The sequence below is a fragment of the Gallus gallus genome, chromosome 4, assembly GCF_016699485.2.
Source record: "Gallus gallus isolate bGalGal1 chromosome 4, bGalGal1.mat.broiler.GRCg7b, whole genome shotgun sequence".
NCBI lineage: Eukaryota > Metazoa > Chordata > Aves > Galliformes > Phasianidae > Gallus > Gallus gallus.
The window spans coordinates 57,813,565-57,834,653 of record NC_052535.1 but is presented as its reverse complement, the minus strand read 5'-3'; the positions used below and the strand labels follow the sequence as shown (position 1 = coordinate 57,834,653).

At 37.7% G+C, this 21,089-nt stretch overlaps 1 protein-coding gene across 13 annotated transcripts in view; it reads right to left on the bottom strand.

Moving 5' to 3' along the window:
* Nucleotides 1–1,327: 1,327 nt before the first annotated feature.
* The window catches only part of PDLIM5 (PDZ and LIM domain 5), a 116,425-nt gene continuing 96,663 nt past the window's right edge, over nucleotides 1,328–21,089 (bottom strand). For all 13 annotated transcript variants that reach the window (XM_040698981.2, XM_040698987.2, XM_040698989.2 and 10 more), the window contains 5 exons: nucleotides 16,117–16,291; nucleotides 10,164–10,344; nucleotides 9,032–9,152; nucleotides 5,207–5,322; nucleotides 1,328–4,571 (listed from right to left, as the gene is read on the bottom strand). In XM_040698981.2, the coding sequence (XP_040554915.1) occupies nucleotides 4,482–4,571; nucleotides 5,207–5,322; nucleotides 9,032–9,152; nucleotides 10,164–10,344; nucleotides 16,117–16,291 (683 nt within the window). In that variant the 3' untranslated portion in view covers nucleotides 1,328–4,481. The remainder of the gene's footprint in view (nucleotides 4,572–5,206; nucleotides 5,323–9,031; nucleotides 9,153–10,163; nucleotides 10,345–16,116; nucleotides 16,292–21,089) is intronic.

Here is a 21,089-nt window from a genome sequence, read left to right as displayed (position 1 = left end):
AGCATCAGATAGTGCCTGTCAGAGCAGATAATATTGCCTTGAACAGTCTCAACATATAAAAATATAGAACACTTTTAAACAAATGTTGTAAAATATTCTTCCTGGGTGGTGGAGAAGAAGTAAAGGGTGCAAATAAATATCAATCGACCAAATCTGAATTTTACATTGTTACATATTTCATAGCGTTCAATACTTACTTCCGACTTTAGAAGATGTAGGAATCAGTCTCACCAAGGTTGGAAGGGTGTGTCTATGTCCATCCACCTTTTGACGTGAAGGGACCTTGTCTAGTCCCCTGTTCAGAGCAGGTGACAAAGATCAGACAGGTTTTGCAAATCTTCAAGGACGGGGAACTCCACAATCTCCTTGGGCAACCTGTGGCAATGCTTGACCACCCCACAGTTCCGTGTCACTAGATATCAGTGAGCAGGACCTGGCTCCATCATTTTTACTCCCCCCATCAGGTATTTATCCATGTTGGTAGGATCCCTGAGCCTTCTCCTCTCCAGGAGGAACCATCCCATCTACCTCAGCCCCTCCCCAGAGGAGAGACTGTATTATAGAATCATTTGAGTTGGAAAAGACCTTCAAGATCATCAAGCTCAACCACCGACCTGACCTACCTAGTTCCATCACTAAACCATGCTCTAAGTCCTTCATCATTTTTGTGGCTCCTCACTGGTCTTGTTCCAGTGTGTGTGTATGTCTCCCTTGTACTGGTGAGCTCGGCACTCCAAGTGTCTCACCAAGGCTGAACAGTGAAGGCAGTTCACCTCCCTTGACCTACTAGCAAGGCTCTGCCTAGTGTGCTCCAGGAAGGCAGTGGTCTTTTCACAAGGACACTGTGCTGGCTTCATGGTCAACTTGCTGTCCAACAGAAACCCTAGGCTCTTTTTTGTGCAAAGAGAAACTTCAATCTTACTTGAAGAATAAGCAGATCAAATGATATTAGTTCATCTGTACAGTCATTACTTTCTTTTACTGATCGAATCAGAAAAAAAGTCCAGCAACTGCAAAACAACCACAGACAGATAGCAAGTTCTGGTTTTTTATGCTTTTTGTTTGTTTGTGGCTTTTAAAAAATGTATTATTAAATTTTCAAATGTGAACAGCCAAAAATGCAATGCTCAAACCTTTTAAAAACAAACAAGCAAATTGCCAGGAAACAACAGCAGACTGTTCAGAGTAAAAATAGTAATAATAATAAAAATGAAATGCAAGAAATTAATCAGTGAATGGATGTATTTCCCCTTCTTACTCTTTTGCAAATAGTTCCATAAGGAGACAGGTGTGCAGCTGAACAGACACACACATAATGAACCATTACTTAACTTTTGTTTATAAGTTTATTGCATTGTTATATTAAGCATTTATTATATTTACACATAACTCTGAATTATTTAGTTACAATTTACCGAAACACTCATCATGATTCAATTATTTAGTTATAAAGATCTTCTAACTTCAAACAGAGTTAAATCCAATTCTCTTGACACAGTTTTGGAAGAAAAAGGAATTACTGGCTGAAAATGCATGCAAAAACCTACAGCAGTTAGGCTACTAACAGGAGTTTCCTGACTTTCTAACTTCACCTCAAAACATGAATGTTATAGATCTATTTTATGAAGCTGGGAATCTTAAAAACAAACAAATTAAATCAAATAATAATGAAACTGCTCTGATTTTTGCTATGTCAAGTCTTAAATCAAATATACGTACGCTTATGTGAACAAATATGCATGTCTCAGTGTACACACGTGCATACCAAGGCAAGTATGCCTAAATACACACACATTGACACGCCAAAAGATTCCAGAGGTAAATATGCAGGCTGACAAATAAAACAACCAGTATGAAATAGCCCTAAACAACAACAACAAAGTAATAAATATTCAGTGAGATATACAGCATTATAATAAAGTGCTCTACTAAAATCTCACTTATTAAAATAACGATAAACAGTATGTTCCTTTTTGTCTTAGTTGATTTAGATTATTTCAGAGAGCCATTAAATATTCATTATATATCAGTGATTCTATGCTTCCTTTTTAAATTTTAAACAAATAAACATAGCAAAAACTAAAACACAAAGCAGCTAAGTGATGCAGTCCTACTGGAGCCTTTCAGGCGCTTGTCCTCAAATTCACTAACAACTGTGAAAGTTCAAATCCTAGAGCATATGGATTAAGAAATACAAATCCAATAAAAAATTATGAACCTAAAATTAAAAAAAAAAAAAGAAAAGAAAAAAAGAAAAAAATCAAATTGACTTTAAGGACACTGACAAACTTTGTGCCCATTGAAGAGCTTCTATCCTACTTCGAAATAGCGAGGTTTGAACTGCAGAAAATACCACCTTACCCTGTGCATTCCTATCCTCTTCCCTCAAACGTGCAATATAGCTCTATGGACACCTAGCTCTTAGGTCTCATTTCCCCACATTCCACTTATTTCAAAAGTAAGCTGGCTCACATTGCTGTTATCTCATCCATTCTGCTTCCACCCTTTTGATTTTAACCCACACTCACAGAAGGGTATATCTATTATAGTATAAACACCTTAAACAGCTTTGTGACATTTCTTCCATACCACCAGAAGTTAAAAAAAGAAACGGTAGTATTGAAGAAAAACTACCTCAGGAAATAAAGTGAAACAGTCCATCGTGTGAATCCGTTTAACTGAATTAAAAAGAAATTCCTTTCCATATTTCAGTACAGCAATTTTGGTGCATTTTTCCCGCCTCTTTTGTTGACATTCCCTCTTACTCAACCACAGCAATATTTTGCATTTTTTTTCCCATGGCTTTATGTCTAAACCTCTCCTTTTTATCATTTAAAAAAACAACAACAGCGACATCCAAACAAAAAAAGAAATCAGAAGAAAACAAACAAAAAACCTGCCCAGTACATGTCAAACAGTCATTTTGAATGTATATTAGAAAGAACACTGAAGCCTAACACAATTCAGCTCTAACATCCCAGTTGAATTTAATAGCACATAAATGCATTTTGCATCAGGAATCTAATCTAGCCCCAAGAGGGCCTCCTCTGTTGTGCAACTCTGCTGGAGTAAATTCACCTCGTGCAGAGGGTCATTACCCCTCCCCTATAAGCTTACTACTACTCCATACCATTTGAGCCCTAATTTGAAGACAAGTGGGACTTAACTGGTGCACAGGTCTCCTGCTGACCCTCTGTGTGGAAGTGAAATTCATACAAAGCCACAGGATTGGCAAAATCTCTTGGCTTGCAATAAATGCATAATGGCACTATTGTCTCCTTTCCCCTGCAACAACTGAGAAATACTGGACTGCCTAACTCAATGTTACATTATTTAACAATATATTCCTTGCATCTGCTGGAAAGGAGAGAAAAAAGCAAAACGAATAAAAATCGTAACAGCTGAGCAAGAAAATCAGTTTTCAGTACACTACCTGGCACACCACCAATATACATATTTATGAGCTACATCATAAAGAATGTACTGAGAGAAAAGTAATGTCCTCAGTTGCACCTGAGGACCTTCTGTCCTCAGAAGTTTCCCTCATTAAACACCAAAGCATCACATTCAAGTTATAAGCACTGTTATGCGTAGATTCAATGTGATTTCCTTTCCGAGGCACTGAAAACTTCCTAGAACTTCAGCTGTGAACAGAAGAGTATAACTCCTACTTCCTTATACTGAAGATCTGATCTGACATTTCTGTCTTGTCAAATGCACCTCAACTAGCACTTTGTTTTGGCTAGTGTTCTGGTAGTACACGCCATGATGTCAGGAATGGTATCCCATCTACGCTTTCTTTCAAGTGGCCTCTTCTAAGTCACTCCTGTTTGCTAGCATAGCCACCTACTCTTCATTGCTTTGTAAAAACCTCTGTACCCTGCAGGCCTATCAGAGATTTCACTGCTAAAGGCGTAAATACGTGTAATTGTGCAGGAGGCTTCATAAATCAGAGCATCAGATGAAATTAACAGTTGTTGAACTGCATACCCTGTAAGCCTATTTCTGCTTTGAGTTCCTTTTTAATGGAGTTTAGCTTCAGTACTTCTAGATACACTTTAAAAAACATCAGCACAATAAAGTGATCTGGATCACTGAAGCCAATCTCCTCTTGTTTGTTGAACAGCAGCAAAACCAACACATTAGTTTCAGGTATTTATTCTTAGAGAAGTTTCCTTTCTCATATATAAGTATATATATATATGCGGTCATAAAATCATGAACCCCATAATATGCCAAGTACAGATGTAAAGGTGCTCTAATAGTTTGGCTTGGGTGTGATTTCCAATTCCCATCTTTTCATGAAGCAAATCCCTAACTGATAAACATTCTAAAAGTAGCATACAAACCCCAAAACTTTCCACATTCCTCTTCCATTTTTAACATAGCATATATAAATAATTTTAACCAATTATTGAACATGGATATTTTGACCTTTCCTTCTGCTCAGCACATTTGCTAAACAAGATGAGCTCCAAGAATCAGATGTTGATAGAGTGAGCATGTTTCTTGCAGAGTGGCTTGTCCTTCTTGGAGAAGAAAGTCTGACCCTCCAAACTGTCATTACATACCTGAAATGGGATCAGAAAGAAAAAAACAATCAGAAAGAAATCAACCAATTCAGATGGATGAATTGCACCACACATTATTCAGAATGTCTAGTCATGGCATTGTAATATGCAAAAGTATATTCAAAGCCTAACAATTATTACTTTTTTTCTCATTCTTTTTGATGCAAAGTTAATGGTCAATGCAAGCATACCCTTCCTCTTTAAGTCAATTTGTTCTTAACTTGAAGCAGCATTTACAAAAATTTATCCCACCAACAGGATTTGGATCTGTGTGTGTGTGTGTGTGTATGCCACAGAATATTAGATGGTCATACTTTGGCTACGGTGTCTTTATGTCAAAAGCACTCTTGATACCTGAGAAATGCAGCCTGTTCCTTTATGGCCTTCAACATTTGTTTTAGGGAAGTAAATGTCAAGGGTTAAATGCTAGGACACGGGGCTGCAACTCAGGCCAAAGCATCTGGACTGGTGCCAAAAGCTCACAATAGCAACATACCTTCCAAATAACTGTGAAAGTGCTTTTTGTTTGGGTTCTGAGGACTGAAAGGCATTTTAGCTTTAACTCCCATATCAGTCAGGTTAGCACAAGTACTGCTGCCATGGGTTTGTTTAAAAAGTAGAATAGCTTTACTTACCGAGCATACAAAGCAAGTGTCATGCCAAGTGTGGCCCAGGGCTTCAAGGAACCTGTCTCCAGCTTCAATGGGGAATTCACAGCCGTGGCACATAGTACCAAAGAGGGCATAGTAATCTGCATCAAACACAAATTTTAAAGATGAAGTATGCCCAGAAAAGCAAGACTGACCCATTGAAATCTTTGTGCTTTTCTTTCAATGGCAGCGGGTTTGCACTCGTTGAGTTTTGTAATATTAGGTACACTGAATAAAGGGGACCTAGACTGAAAGAAAGGGATGTCCTCCTCTCCTTGGCAATTCAGTTCTCTTCCCCTTCTTATTCTTTCAACTGAGCAAACTGAGCACTGCTTCCATCTCCTTGGTGTTTCATTTCCTTGAGAACAATAGTGTGCTCAGCAGGAGGGGAAATGCACTCCCTGCAGGGCACCAGTGCAGACCCTGCCTGTTACTTATGTTCTCTCAGATTGTGCTTTGAAAGCATGCCCTGATTTCACGCTGCTTGCTTACACTACAAACCTCCTTGGTTCCGTTCTGGCACAATATTTGTCCTAGATTGTTTTAAACAAAATAATACAATATTTAGTGTCTCATCCTAAACAGAATCTAGCAATTTAGATCAAGTCAGAGGAGTCTTCTAGTCACTAGATCCTATTTCATGGGTCTTTAAAACACAACCAAACAAAACCCAGAGGCTTTAGCCAGTATATTTATTTCATTTAACAAAAAGTACCACTATGGTATCAGGATGGTCCTTAGCAACGGGTGTTGTTGGAAAGTATTCATACCATTATTTTTAAGGCAGTGGAGAGCTTGAAAAGGAAGGAGCAGGGGAAGAGATATGTATGAAGTTGGGTGAGAGGCACATACAACCTTCCCCATCCCCACACTCCCTCTGCATGGGAAAGTTGCTTCTCTGTGCACAGATCCATATCACGAACCATAAGATGCTGCAGCCCTCCACTGCCAACCTGTACAGACCTAAATTTCACTCCAAGTTGTCTGGTCTTTCCTGTTTATTTCTACTTTCAATATTTTTTCCTGCACAGAACACAATAGCACTATGGCTCTAACATGAAAAAAAAATGGGATCAGCAAGCTGCCATGCCAAACATATAACATCATGTAATATTACGTCTTCATAAAATGGATCATTAAGTGACAACCCTAATGAAGCTTTTGACTGCGCCCTTTATAGTAACACTGGCCCTGCCAGGGAAATCAGATATTGAGGCCCTTTACCAGGAAGCCTTAAAAGGAACAGCAAGGAGGCTACAAGGAGATTCTGTTCCTTTGCTAGATTATTGAGAGATATATGCCATAGTGTTAATTGCTGCAGAGACAACAGAGGTTTATCATGTGTGCTCAGCACAGGGAGAGTCCTGTTTCAGTTCAGTAAAACAGTGTTTTCTATGGTGACCTCAAAGAGCACCATCACATAAGCCATCTACGTAGACAGGGAACACAAGGGCTCTGGACAAGAAAAGCTACCAGTGGCAAGAAACACCTTCACCAATCTCCTTCCTCAATCCATTCTGTTGGAATGAATTTGGAAATGTCTAAGAAGAAGACAGAGAGTGAAAATATCAAATGGTAGAACAACTCTATCCAAAACCTCTGAAGGACAAGGTCTCATGACCATGCTGTCTCAGCTCTTTACGTTCGCGTTCACACAGTCTTCTACAGATACTTTCCTGGTGCCAGCCATTACAACATTTTGTAACATGCACTACAGTTTGTGTTGATATCTTTATTGGCTTTTCTTCCGAAGAAAGAGCAATAGATAAAGCAGAACGAAGGGCATCAGCTTTCTTTGACTTTCACATGCTTAAATTGTGATACCACAGAAATCTTCCAACACAGACTTCTCATATAATAACACAGTGCTTCCTGCATGTGGCATTTCCAAAACTAGGTTACTAACTCTGCACTGGGATATTTTAAAGTTGTAAACATCTGCACATTTAATTTAATTTTAGCACTCAAATTAAAAAATAAGATTGAACATTTTGCAGATTAAAGCTCTCTCATACTAATAACTGTCAGTGTGACAATTTCAAATACAAATTTAAAATTAGAACCCTTCATTGCATTAGAAAGAAGGAAATTTGGCAATGACATTTACTCCCTAGTCCCTTTAAAATTAGTTACAGACCCTTAACTCCAGCTGGACTGAAAGTCTTTGAAGAATGAATACATCTCAAATTAACATCTAGTTAGAGAGCCAGAGCCATCACGGCACATCACTGTCAACAGCATCTCACAGAATGTGTCTGCCTGAACTTGCACTAGGACCTTTTATCTCAGAAATAAACTTCACAAAAAGTATAATATTCTTGACCTTTTATCCATGTTTCCTGCTTGGAACATAGAAGAGCATGCATTTTGTGCAAGGGAGCTGTAACAGTAGCACAAATCAATGCACTGCACAACACATGGGTCATTTGGTGGCTGGAACAAGCATTCAGTGTTAGCAGAACAAACCCAGTCATGAGCTTTCCACCCAAAGGGGAGTAATCGATCCCTCCGGTACTATTTTTGAATCATCAAATAGCTCCAAGATCAGGGGTTTCAGACAGCTTCGGGATGAAATTTCACCATGCTGTCACACTGGAGGATGCTGCTTGTATATCCATTTCCTCTGCTGCTCCACAAATCCAATAGGAGCAACATGTTACCCTACTTGTGTAACTGAATTAGCAGTAACCTACTTTGTCCTTTCACATCCGCCAACACCTCATCAAACCTGCTCCAAAAGAAAATTTGGATAAATTTTGCCTGCCTTCTTCACCCATTCAGTGTCCACTATTCCTCATATCACCCACTCTGAACAGCTGTGGGATCAACTTGGAAGGAAATCTCAGCTTCAAATAAATTATTAGGATTTCAAACAAGATCTCTTCCCAGTCAAACTACTTCCACCACTTCTTAACAATACAACGCTCCTTACAGTAAGGGAAAAACATGGGAAAAGTTTGTCTGACAGTTCTGACACAGATGTAAATAATACACAGTGCAAAAATTGACAATTTTAATATATTGTTTTTCTTCTACATGGAATTGTTTTACAAATTACATCTATTTCTGTCCTAGCACAAAATAGCACAAGGGAAGCTTTAAGAAAACTAAGAAATTGATATTAATGAAAAATGTTCATGTTAATCATATAAAAAGATACAATCAGCTGGAAGTGCTAACAAAATAAAAAATAATAATAATAAATTCCCCTGAATTTCTTTGCCACATTTTTCACATATTACTGCTCAACAGAGTTTCATATGCTATACCCTTATCACTGTATTTTTCCCCCAGTGTCCTTATTTATTTGTTTATTTTTATCCTAAGCTTATGTTTGACAGATGTTATCCCTGCACCAGCAGACGCTTCCTGGGCAGACTGCTTACTCTTGGAGGTAGCCTCCCCACTGTGAATAAGGCTATTCAAAGAAAAGCACATTGCTCTACTGATATTTGCTCATTCAGTAAATAAGCAGATCAACATAAACTATTTTAAAGTCAACCAGAAAATCAACCTAAAATGCTCTGCTGTATCAGAAATAACAAGCAAAACCAGTGACAAGAAGCCTGCAACTACTGAAACCAATGAATATATTTTTACAATCTTCTCTGCAAAAGAAACCCACTGCAAACTTTGTCTACTACATTTATTGCTAGTATGAACTGAAATTTCAAAGCGATATGAATTTGCTGAGACACTTCTATACAAAAGTGAAGCTTGAGAAAAAAGGAATTAATGTTATTTTTTAAACCTTATTAAGCTCTGCTTCTCTGCACAGCTGCACTAATCTTTGCTTGTGTTACTTCTTACCCGTCTCACAGTAGGGATCACCATCTTCTAAGTGGAAGACATTATTGCGGATGGGGTTATGACAGGCCACACACACGAAGCAGGAAACATGCCAAGTTTGTTTCAAAGCATTTATTACTTCCTGTGGGGATTAGAAAAAGAGTTATTAACACATTATTTTGATGTGACGACTAGATTGTGGTAACTGTGCTTCCACACTTGGTTCATTTCAAGAATACTTCGCTTCCTACTGCTACTTTGAACATGAGTTGTGCATGCAGTTTCTGCTGACGTTATGTAGTATACTCTATGTTGTGATTTATTTATGGTACATTTCCTTATTTGTCAGAAACAATTCTACATGAACCTACCAAAAAAATGAGGAGCCTGACATATTTAACAACTCATTTGTTCCCCTTCTTCATCTTACTTAGGATCTTATCCACAACAGTCCCCTGAAGTATGAAAAGCAGTATCTTTGACATCTCCTAATGTCCATGAATAGTTAATCATAAATTGTCATGTTGAAAATTATTACTGCTCCGTGTTGTTTTGGAAGATGATGTAATGCCAAATATGACTTGAGAACCGTGCTGCCAAAGCCCTGCATGACCCCAGTTGCATAAGAGTACACACACGCCATTTTCTGCAGTAAAGCAGCAAGCAATGAGCTGGCGGGCTCAAATTAGTAATATTAGTCCGAGTAGGATAATACATCTTTCTATCAGCATTACCATAGGGAATATTTCACTATTTCAAGTCTAGCCAGTGTGTTTCCCAGTGTTCAGTTTGGTTAAGGAGGATTATTTTCCTTTCTTTTTTCCTCCGATTCTGCAAAGAGCTGCCAATTAAAAGCATTTTGCTCAAGAAAATCTAGTATTAGCAAACAGCTACAGAACAGATTAATGAAAACAGGGGCTTAACTTGAAAGATCAAATGGGACTACACCAATATCAGAATGTTAGAGACTGAAAAGGCTCAATATTAAAAAAAAATATATATATATATACACATACTCCATATGTGATGGGAACATAAGAGGTATGCCAGGGTACATTTGGAGGAATGCAAACTAAGGATTTCATTACTGAGATGCAATGAACACAGTAGTTAATGCTCCCACTAAAGTTTGGGTTAGCCTCTGATCACTTACTCCAAGGATCTTCCGCTGGCACTTGGAACACTCAGGTGCAAAGAACTTCTCATAGCAGACCTCACAATACAGAGCCCCTTTCTCTTCCACAAATCCAATGTAAGCCATGGAAGTTTTGCAGTGAGCACAGTTAAATTCCTCTGGGTGCCATGACTTCCCCAAGGCCACCAAGAAAGGTCCCCTGGTTAGGAAGAAAAGATTAGTTAGCAAATGCCATTGAAGTGGCTCCTGCTGAAGCTTTTAATTTACCTCTGTAACTCCATGGCACGGTTCACAATATGGTATTGCTTCACACCTCTTCCCTTGGATGGGATTGTAAGAAAGTGACAAGTGTCAACTAGTGCTATTCTCATGGAACTATCTCTGAGACCCATGACCCCAGTAATAACTAATTCTTTTCACTTTGTGGCATTTCAAAAATCCTGTTTTAGTATAACATAGAATACAATGCTGAAGTGGCTACTAAGGAAAGGGAAAAAAGAAAAGAAAAAATAAAAATGTTCCATGTTCCCAACTGTTTCTATCTACTGCAAAGAGATTCAGTGATACCATTAGCTCTCTTCCAGCATGTAATTGTATCAAAGCCACAAATGTTAAAGTACACTTGACTCCACCGAGTGCCAATTACAACATTTTCTTGTAAAACAAAAATTCCACAGCTCTCCTTATCCAACAAGTTTGTTGAAAGACAGACCATTCAGTTGCTTTTTGTGTGTTTGTTTGTTTTTCCCAGAAGCTAAGTAATATCGGACCATTTTCTCCAAGGACAGAAGCTCTTCCCTGTTCCCCTCCCCCTCAAAACACAAAGCATTTGTCTGGCAAAGGCAATATGGTTAATGCACAAAATGAAATCTGCCATTTCTATGCAAACAAACATTTTAGTTTTTAAGTCGCAAATCTCTGGCATATACCACTGCATCAGCATTCAGTTGAAAACATAATCAGCATGCTTAATTTCTTTAGCAAACATATTTACTTCAATGAGGTGCCTCCTGAGTCCCACCAACACTCAATCTTTCAGAATTTAGGTTTTAAGTGAACACTGTGGCTCAAGCTCATTTCTCTCATCAAATTTCACACTTCTGTGATACAACCAATAAAGATACCATTCTTACAGTAACGCATCAGGATTTTTTTCTGATCTAATACTTCACTGCAGAAGAAGTGCGAAGTGTTAGCTAGTGTCACCACCCTATTTGCTACCCAATTTTGGAAACTGAATAAGAAACAAAGATGTTTTTGTATAAGATAATCATTCTCCTATGAGCAAAGAAATGACAACAAGAGAAATAAAACCTTGAAATTTGTTTCCAGGGTTATGCTAGTTGTTAGATAAAAAAATAAATGAGCAGAGGGTGATGTCCCTGAGAAGAACAGATAATTATTTTTGTTTCTTCTCTATGTTTTCTCTGGAGATGTTATACATTTTCAACAGGAGAAGTCAAAGACAGAAAGACTGAAGCAGATTTAGGATTCATGTGTATGCTGCAATGAATACTGAAGCAGTTTCTTCCATTCACCTCTGATTATCATAAAGAAAGCAGTGAAACACAGTTCCTGGAGTAGCTCCCAGCCCTCAAGCAGTGAGCCTGGGGATCCCAGTGGATGCCTGAACAGTGCAAACACTGACCTAACCTGATACCCTCCTGCTGCCATACAAGCACCTTTCTACATCAGTGCCCTTTCAGTTATGTACCGATCAAACAATACAAGTCCTTGTGTACAACAAAGCACTCTCCTGGTGCAGTGTCAGCACAGGCTAATTTAACAGATTCATTAAGAAGGGACTGATACTGAAGAGGCTCTCTCTGCTACAGGCAGGATTGAGTTTCTGGCCATCTGCGCTGCAATGATAGGCCTGGTTAGTTATGAAATGGAAAGAAAGCATGCTAGCGACCAGAGGGGAAGGAATTTTTACAACATCTGCAACATTTAGCTCTCCACAGTTTACATATCTGACATATTGAGGTTAGCCACTCAAGACAGCGTATAGGACCCCAGACGGATGGGAAAGTGCGCAAGAGTGCATCTACAGAGTTTCATTCCCAGAAGTCCCCAGGAAGCCACAGCCTTGCCCTGCACAATGTTTCCTAGGTGTTCCATTAGCAGGCCTGCTCCCTGTGCACATGTGTCCAGAGGAGCACTTTCTAAATGCAATTTCACTTTTAATCAGGCTGTAATTTAAACATGTCAAGCTGACATTGAAGCTTAATGATGCCAGTGACTTAAAAGCTGCCCCAAAGCATGTGGGAAGAAAAAAAAAATTGGAAAAAAATAAACACCTGCCATGTAAAAAACTAAAACATGATACTCAGAACTTGGAGGTGTTCCTGGTTTCTGCATACTTTCATGATCAAAATGATAACTTCCAGTTATCAAAGGTATTTATTTCCCCACTTTCAATCAAAAAGGAGTTGAAATGCCTAATTTGGAGTAAGGGGGGCCCACAGCCATGTATCCTGATGGGAAGTAGCTAGGGCAGGAAATGCTAGGAAGGTGGCTACAAATGACTTCGTCCTTTCATGTACATTAACAAAACAACACCAACAATCCCTTTCTGTCAACTACCTTTTAGTAAACTAGCCAAATTTTAGAGGTGGAGCTCAAAAAACATCTTACTTCCAGCCAATGATAAGGAATGGTAACATAACTACCAACAGTTGGCTATGAACACACTTTCATTCCAAGCTACCTTCAAATGCTGAGTCAACTGCTGAAATTACCATCTAAGACTACATGAACCAAACCCACAGATGGAGGCAAATAGTAGTAACTTTAATTATTATTATTATTATTATTTAAGAGATTCCGGTGTATTTACATCAGTAGTTACATACTGTTATGTCCCAAAGGATCACTAGGTACATATATTTGGTAGCCATGTATAACATCTGGATCCCACATGTAGCAACAAAACAGCGTCACTGGAACGAAAAGTAAGTAATGTACAAGGAATGTAAGGATAATTTCAGTATTTTTCCATTTGTAACTATATATAACTTTATCAATATGTTCATGATGTATTAGTATGGCAATAATGTAGCTTCTCACGTGTCTTCGATTATGATGGAAATCCAGAACTGAAATTTGGTGGTAGAAAGATCAAAAGGATTTCCACATCTGGTGAATAGGCCAATTGTTTTGTAGTTAACTATTTTTTTTTCTCCTCATTTGAAAATGTCATGATATATAATGTCTGTATGGGAGATGCTGAAAGGAAGCACCATTTGTACTTTTTCCCTTGTACCTTTAAGATAATTATGATCCATGAAAGGGTGACAAAAGCAAATCACTGTTCAGAGGTAGACACACTAAAGAAATGTTCTCAGTCAAGATACAGGGAAAACACAGTTGGACTTAAAAGGCAGAGTGAACTCTGCACTGAAGCACTCAGTGAGACTGCCTGATAATCAGAAGTCTTCATCAGAAAATGTCAGAAGTTTATCAGACTGGCACAGCAAGTAGATCAAGAGAAATTTAGTTTGCCTCCAACTTTGATACTTACAGACACAGAAACAAGAGCTTACTTACTGAAGCTGTGGAAAAACTTGAAATCTTCATACAATCACTGTATCAATAATTAAAGATATATTAAAAAGTTATTAGATGCCTTTAGTTTTGTCTTAACTAGCCATGGTTATTCTATGCCTTAGTGTAAAGTAACCAACTCCACAACAAATTCTGGCTTCAAAACAGATGCACAGTGCTATGTCACTTAATACTCCTCCTACCTTTTCATAGGTAATGTGACCTCTAAGGGCATGAACTGTAATTATGATAAAACTTGAAACCGAAATGCCTTTGCAATCTTTCAAATCCACTGTAGACTGTGAATGTTAGGTATAATTGGCATTGATTAACATGAAAACTCATCCACAAATGAAACAATGCTTGCTTTTAATAATTGAGATGGCATTTAACATATGAAGAAGTATTAAGATTTAAACACTGACAACAATTTAGGGAAAGACATGAGTATCAGTTACTATTCATAAAGAGGAGTCACTTTCAGTAGGTGACAATGGTTTAAGTACTGTCAAGTAGGGCACACCCTTTCTCCATATGTGATCACTAAAGAACAAAGGTTGCTCCTAGACCACTACACTCCCCTACTCACAGGGCTGAAGCTCATCTCCTTTCTCATGATGATTAAAGGAGGGAATAGCAGCCTGTGTTTTAAGGACTGAGAAGAGCACCCAAGAGTGATAGGTGGACTGTGTCATGAAAGTCTACAGCACAAAGAAAACCCTGCTAAACCACAGGTTCTGTAAAAGGCACAGAAGTTTCTGCATGAAAGATGCAGTATATTGTATAAGTGCTGTGTTTGTATTACTTTTAAATGGAAATTATAATAACAAAAATGAAAGTATACATTTCCTCACATAGTACTTACTAGATGAATTCAAAGCTCACCATCACTCAGAGAATAAAGAAGTCAGAATGCTAAAAACAGATATGGTAATTATCAGATGAATCTCTTCCAAAAAGTGCAAAGGCCTTTTTGATACTAATCTTTCATTTTGCAGTGAAGCATAAGATCAGGACTGTAGATCATGTACATTTACATTCAAAATTCATGTTTTTTTTTTTTTCTTTTCTGTTGCTTCAAAGAGATTGAGATCATATATTTTTATTAGCTTGACATATAGAATTAAAATAGGAAAATATTCTCCAGAACTCCACAGGAGACTTTGCAAATAATCCCCTAAACTAACTTCATGTTAGTGGAGCAAGTAGTGAACAATCAGAACAGATACCTAATAGAAGTCAACAAGTTGGACTTGATTCAGCCCTAGAAAGAAGCGATCAGTCAGACGAATGTTCTGATGCACAGTTCAAGCAAGGGTTCAAGAAACCTTAAAAGCCCATCATAGAAAGTTTGATTTTCTATCCTGAGTGAAATCTATACATCCTATAGAGCTCACTTTTCTAATCAAACAAGTTTCTTTCTTTAACCACGATGAAATATAGTGCATGCTCTCCTAGGTTGTTCACTGAAAACATGGGACACAGGTAAATAAAAAGAAATACTACAGTAAATTACTTTGCTCTTGAAGTTCAATAGCACAGATAACTGAACAACCAAGAAGATGATGTCTTAAAAGTATACATTTCATCTAATAATCCCTCCAAAATCCCAGTCAGATGAAAATCAAGAAGGATTTGCACACTGACATGAAAAGTGGTAAGACAATCACATCCAATTTTCAGAACTCGCTGACAGAACAATGCAGCCCAGAGTCATTTCTTCCTCCATATGAAATTCTGACTAAATATAGAATATCTTGGAGATTGAGCAAAATTTATTTATGTCAATTAGCAAACTTATTTTTGTGTATTCTGTTGATTAATCTTTTTCATTGATATTATACAAGTCAAGGACACTAACTACCCAAATGCCAGAGAGCCTGCAAAGGACCTTGAAACTTAACATGGTAGGAAAGTACTACTAAAACCAATCCTAGCAATTGTTAAAACTGTATTCCGTACTCATCTTGTATAGCTGGAACCTTTATCTTTCCTTCTCTCATTTAGAAATTCTGGTTAATAAATTGGCATTTGTGATGTCAGTCTGCATTTGGTTTCCCTGCACTCTCATTTGTTTCCAGCTTGCTCATTTTCCAGTTTTACTGGCATGGGTGTGCAAGTGAGAACTAGATACCTTAATCTTCTTTTGCTTTTCTTTTTGCCCTACTCCACCCAGCTTTCTAAATCTCTGTAAAATGGGTGGCAAGGATACAACTGTTGCAAAGTTTTCAGTGTTTTCCAACATTTGCAATATTCTCCCTCCATAATCTCTCATTCTCAGGTTTGCTAGATAAACCACATACAAAACTGGTGTTCCCTGTTACTGAAGAGGAGCCGTACAACGCTTGTGACTAAGAAATCAAAATCAATGAAAGCAAAGCAAAGCACTGCTATCAGAGAGCCCGTAGGATGAGTGGATACGAACCTAATGACTTGATTGCACTGTGCACACATTGGAGTACGCTTTCCTGCTGGAATATGCTCTGCCCTCTGAACCAATGTGTCCTGCTCTGTTAGCTGAGAGGCTGCTGCTAACTTTTGACTCGGAGCAGTTGTTCCAGATGTTTTATTACTGTTTGATGTCCATCCACTGGCAGGAGCTGCGAAAAGAGTGCCAGAAGTATTTAGAAACTGTCTTTCAGTACCAAGTAAATGATTTTGAAATACAAGCAACAGGTAGAATTTGTCCAACATCTTTGTCCAACTTGGTGTATGCCTGCCTACTTAAAGCAACAAATTATAAAGCTGGTATTTTTCCTTCCTCCTCCACCAGTAAGACCGTACTTACAAAACACCCATGAAATAACACAGAACAGTTTTAGCTAACTTGTAAAAGCAGCAGACAAATTTCAACATGTGAAAGAATGTACAATCTGTGAAGGCATTATTTTGCTTTAGATATAAAAGCCGAAGCCAAGAATATCAGTGTATGAACAGAAACAAGAGAATATGACATAGTTACTCAAAGCACTTTACATTAAGTAGAAAAGATCATCCATCATTACCAACAGAATAAATAAGGATATACATTCAATACAACACATATAGGAACTTAAAATACAGTATTGTATAAGGAAAACATATTCCTAAATCAAATTTAAACACTAGGCTAGCTCACTAAATGCTGCCAATCTGAAGAACTACAACAACTGTGTTCACATCCCTTTAGAAAAGTCGCATCTCTGACATAAAATCCAGACATTTCCAGAAGTATATGCAGCCACAGACTTGCATTTGCATTCTGGTTTTTAAGGTCATAGACATAAGCTTTTATGGAGTTTGAAAAATGCATTTACAAAAATGAAATGCACAGACACCTTTTGCCAAGGGTGATGAAGAAACAAACACTTCTCTGCTTTTCTTTCTCCTCCACAGATATGTCTACCTTGGTAACATACAGACCACAGCAGCAGAAGGTTATGGGAATAGTTACTCCTATCAAGTGGAGAATTCTTTTTTTTTTCAAAGCCAAAAAAACCCACCACCACCAGCAATAGACACTAAACAACCCCACGTTTCCATAGTGTCTTTTTGTAATCAAAGGCAAGCAAAACCATGATTGTTTATTCTGTGTCCTGGTTTTATTGCAGCCGTATGAAACCATGTAAATCAAAAAGAGATATTAAGATGTGACTGGTCAGAAACTAACAACCACGCAACAACAGACATGTCTGACAGCATGGGACAATGCTTCTGTTGTAATGATGCAACACATAAAAACACTGTATGGTGACGGTATCTGCACATAGCTTCACCAATACTTTTTATGGAAAATTATGAGTTTGTGGACCCATTAACCTTTGTGCTAGTCTTCCATCCTTACCTTTTAAACCATCTTCCAGGGATAAGATGAAAAAATGTTTTCCACTATCTGCACTCTATCAAAAAGATGTAAATGCCTTCCCAGTAAAGTACTCCCTGCTCAGATGAATGCAGCATACTAATTCATAGATAAAATTGTCAGAGTGAATACTAAGAGGTTGTAGTTTCTGTTGAATTTTCTTACTGCACATTATACAATTTAATAGAATAAATCCATTGAATGCTAATTAAAAGGAAAAAAAAAGTTTATCCCCCTGCATATTGGTGCACTAAGGTAACACAGTTGGACAAAAAGTCTCTTTTAACACCAACACTTCTGTACTGTAATTATGCCTGGTATTAATCCACTGATATACCTGAATCCACTGAATACCTACTTTAGCTTATTTTTTCCTCTGTATGAAGAAGCAATATAATAGTCACACACTTATTTTGTCTAACTGGCTGGTTCACCAAATTTTCTCAAATCAGGTCATTTTAAGACTGATATATTTTTTAATGCCTTTCAGTATTTGAAATAGCAAAAATCATTCCATATCCCCAGTTGTTAGGTTTTGGGTTTTTTTTTTAAATATGAAGCCTACCATCTATGTAGTATCTTGAGTATAAAGACATTCAGCATCACTGAGTAGAAGGTATTCAGAAATATGTACCCCACAAGCATGAGGTCTTGAACAAGTCACTCTGCTACTGTAGTTCATTTTAGATAAATAGCTGCTAACCTGAAAACTTAGGAAGATACAAAAATGGCAAAGGTGGAAGAATGGTTTTGAAGATTAATAACACTTTCTATTTTCACACATTACCTTCTAATTTTCAGGCCCTATTTTATAAGAAGACAAAAAATACACATTAAAACAAAACCTGTTTGAAGATTGTTTTCTTCATAAATCAAATTGCAATGTAACTTTCAGTATACTGCTAACATGTATTTATCTGCTGAATCCCAAAACATCAGCTAGCTCTTGTTTACACCACGTAGTTAAAAACAACAACAATAGCAACCACCCTTCTGCTTGCTTAAAGAAAGAATAAGTATAAACACCACAATTTTCTTTGGTCTCATTACAGCTTCTATTAATGTTGTATTCATGAATGATGCTTCTTGGAATGCTGCCCAACTTTAAAATCACTACTGATCAGGATTTATCTGTATAAACTCTCCTAAGAGTTGTTAAACAAATCGCCTGTAATTCCTGAATTACTCAAAGCATTACTAGAGGAGAAGATGACTATTCATCAGTTTGAGAGACAATGTTGGTTTACCAATGACCCTATGATAAAATAAAATTCTCTTTAGCATGAACCATGTTATAAAATATGCAACTTAGTACTGCATTAAGTAAGAGCTGTGGCCTAAGCAATAACAAATTGGGCACTGAGGACTAGAGAAGGTGGGTGGACCCACTGTATTTCAAGTGAAGTGGAGGAAATCAAGTTCAACACCCAAACCAGAAAATAGACCAGTAAAGTATACTAATACCTACTTCAGAACGTACATTGTACAGGTTTCTTTGTAAAACTCCTACAGTTGTTCTACAAGACTTTTTTTTTCCACCATCTATCATTCACACTTTCTTGTTGTTTGATTTGCCTCAGTCTTTTATCTTCATGATTACCATCTGAACACCATCTTGCAGACAGATTTTATTGACCACTTGCATCTTTCTGTAGGCCAGAAGCATGCCATTAACACACCAGTAATTCTAACAAAGGCTCATTGCTCTCACTGCAACACAAGCAGCATTTTTTGTTGGGTTTTTGCTGTTGTTTGTTTGTAACACTAACAGTTGCTTACTTATAATCTACACAAACTGTCATTTTTTTTTTTTTTTTAAGCATTGTTCAACCTGGTATTACAGAATTTGAAGCATTAGGCATATTTTCTCTTTCAGAGCAAACACTGATTTTTTCTGACTAGCCCTCCTTGTTTAAAAGCTAGTCAATTCTTGTATTGGGCAAGATTGCATGGATTGCAGGGAGGAGGAGAACACTGATAGAGTTCCTGCATTTTTTTTCTCCATTTTATTCCTTATTCCCTTTGAAACCTTTCAGACTGAATTTGGTTCTAAGCTCTGTTTTACCATGGGAGAAGCCCAACTTGTTTATTTATTTATTTATTAACTTTTGGTTACTTTAACAGATCCTCTAGCTTTCAAACAAAAGGCATCATTTAAAGAAAAACATCAGCCTCAGAAAACTTCCACAGGTTTTTCCCTTGCAAACAGAGCTTTTACTGTGGCACACAAGTAATAGCAAGGTGCGTACAATTTCTCACACTCAGCCTAAGCCTCTCACTCTCTCAACTCTGGCCATCAGTCTGAGACCTCCTGCGGTTTGTGCTTTATACTGTGCTTTTTTACTTTCTCCCTTTGGTGTGAAAGCTCAGGGATGGGTTGCTGCTAACTGATGCTTTCCTTTGGAAATACTGTGGACTGCAGATTTGTTGTAGGGAAAAGAGACCACAGAAAGGAGGCAGTTACGCTTCCAAATCCCTTTAAAAATGAGTGGACAGGTTCAACAATGAAAAGATGAAAAGACCAAGCACACATGAAAGGAGAAATACATGCTGTTGGATCTATTAGCAGCTCTGTTCTCACAGAGCTGGTACCCAAGGTCTGGCAAAGTGCTCACAGGCACGTGATTTCAAAAGATGACCTATAGGGAGGGGACAGGGAGCAACACCAGCTGCCCCACAGCATCTCACCGTAGATTTTCTGGCCCTTGTGCATGCACTAGGATAGAGTGCAGCAATTTGCAGGGGGGCTTTGAAGTATTAAGAGCTTTAAATAATAAAAAATTATATACTATATTATAATGTATATAATTAGACTAAATTATAATATACATTATAACCAATAAATGACAATTCATAGGAATTATATATACCGTCAGGACCAATTCCACCCTGAGTGTCAGAGGGGCTCACATTCTCTTCAAGTCACGGAAAAGATCTCTGTGGCTGAATTATGGAGTTCTGCAGGCCTGCACCTCCATTCTCTCTTTAGTTAAACCTTTCAAAGCACCGTTGATTTCCCCTTGTGCATTGTCATAGCTGCCTTTTCTAAAAGACAAAACACTCTGTACCTGACTATTAACTTTCTACTTTATTAGGTTTAAGTTTAGCAAACCCTCAATGTTTGCTTTTACTGAACTCCTTGGTATGGCCAGTTTAATATTTAACAAAGTTTTAGGCAAGGTAGAGAACTGGCTTTTTCTTTCTAAAAATCCCAGTGTGACTTTGCCCTTGTTTCACTAACAATAGGCTGTTCCATTGCTGAACACATGGATAACTACAAACACAAGCAAAAGATTTTTAAGACAAAGGGAGAAAGGCGGATACGCAGCGGTGCCAAAGTCACTTTGACAGAGGTTCTCCGGTGCATAGCAACAATACAACAGCCTGAACTGTTTAACGCTCACTTAAACATAACATCAGGCTTCATGTAATATCTATAAATAACAGTGCTACTTTAACTGGTGGGAGTGCCAGAACTTCATTTTAAAGTGTTCTAACTCGGTGATTTATACACTGCTATCAAACTACTGTATTATTAATGGAAAAAATAAAGGTTC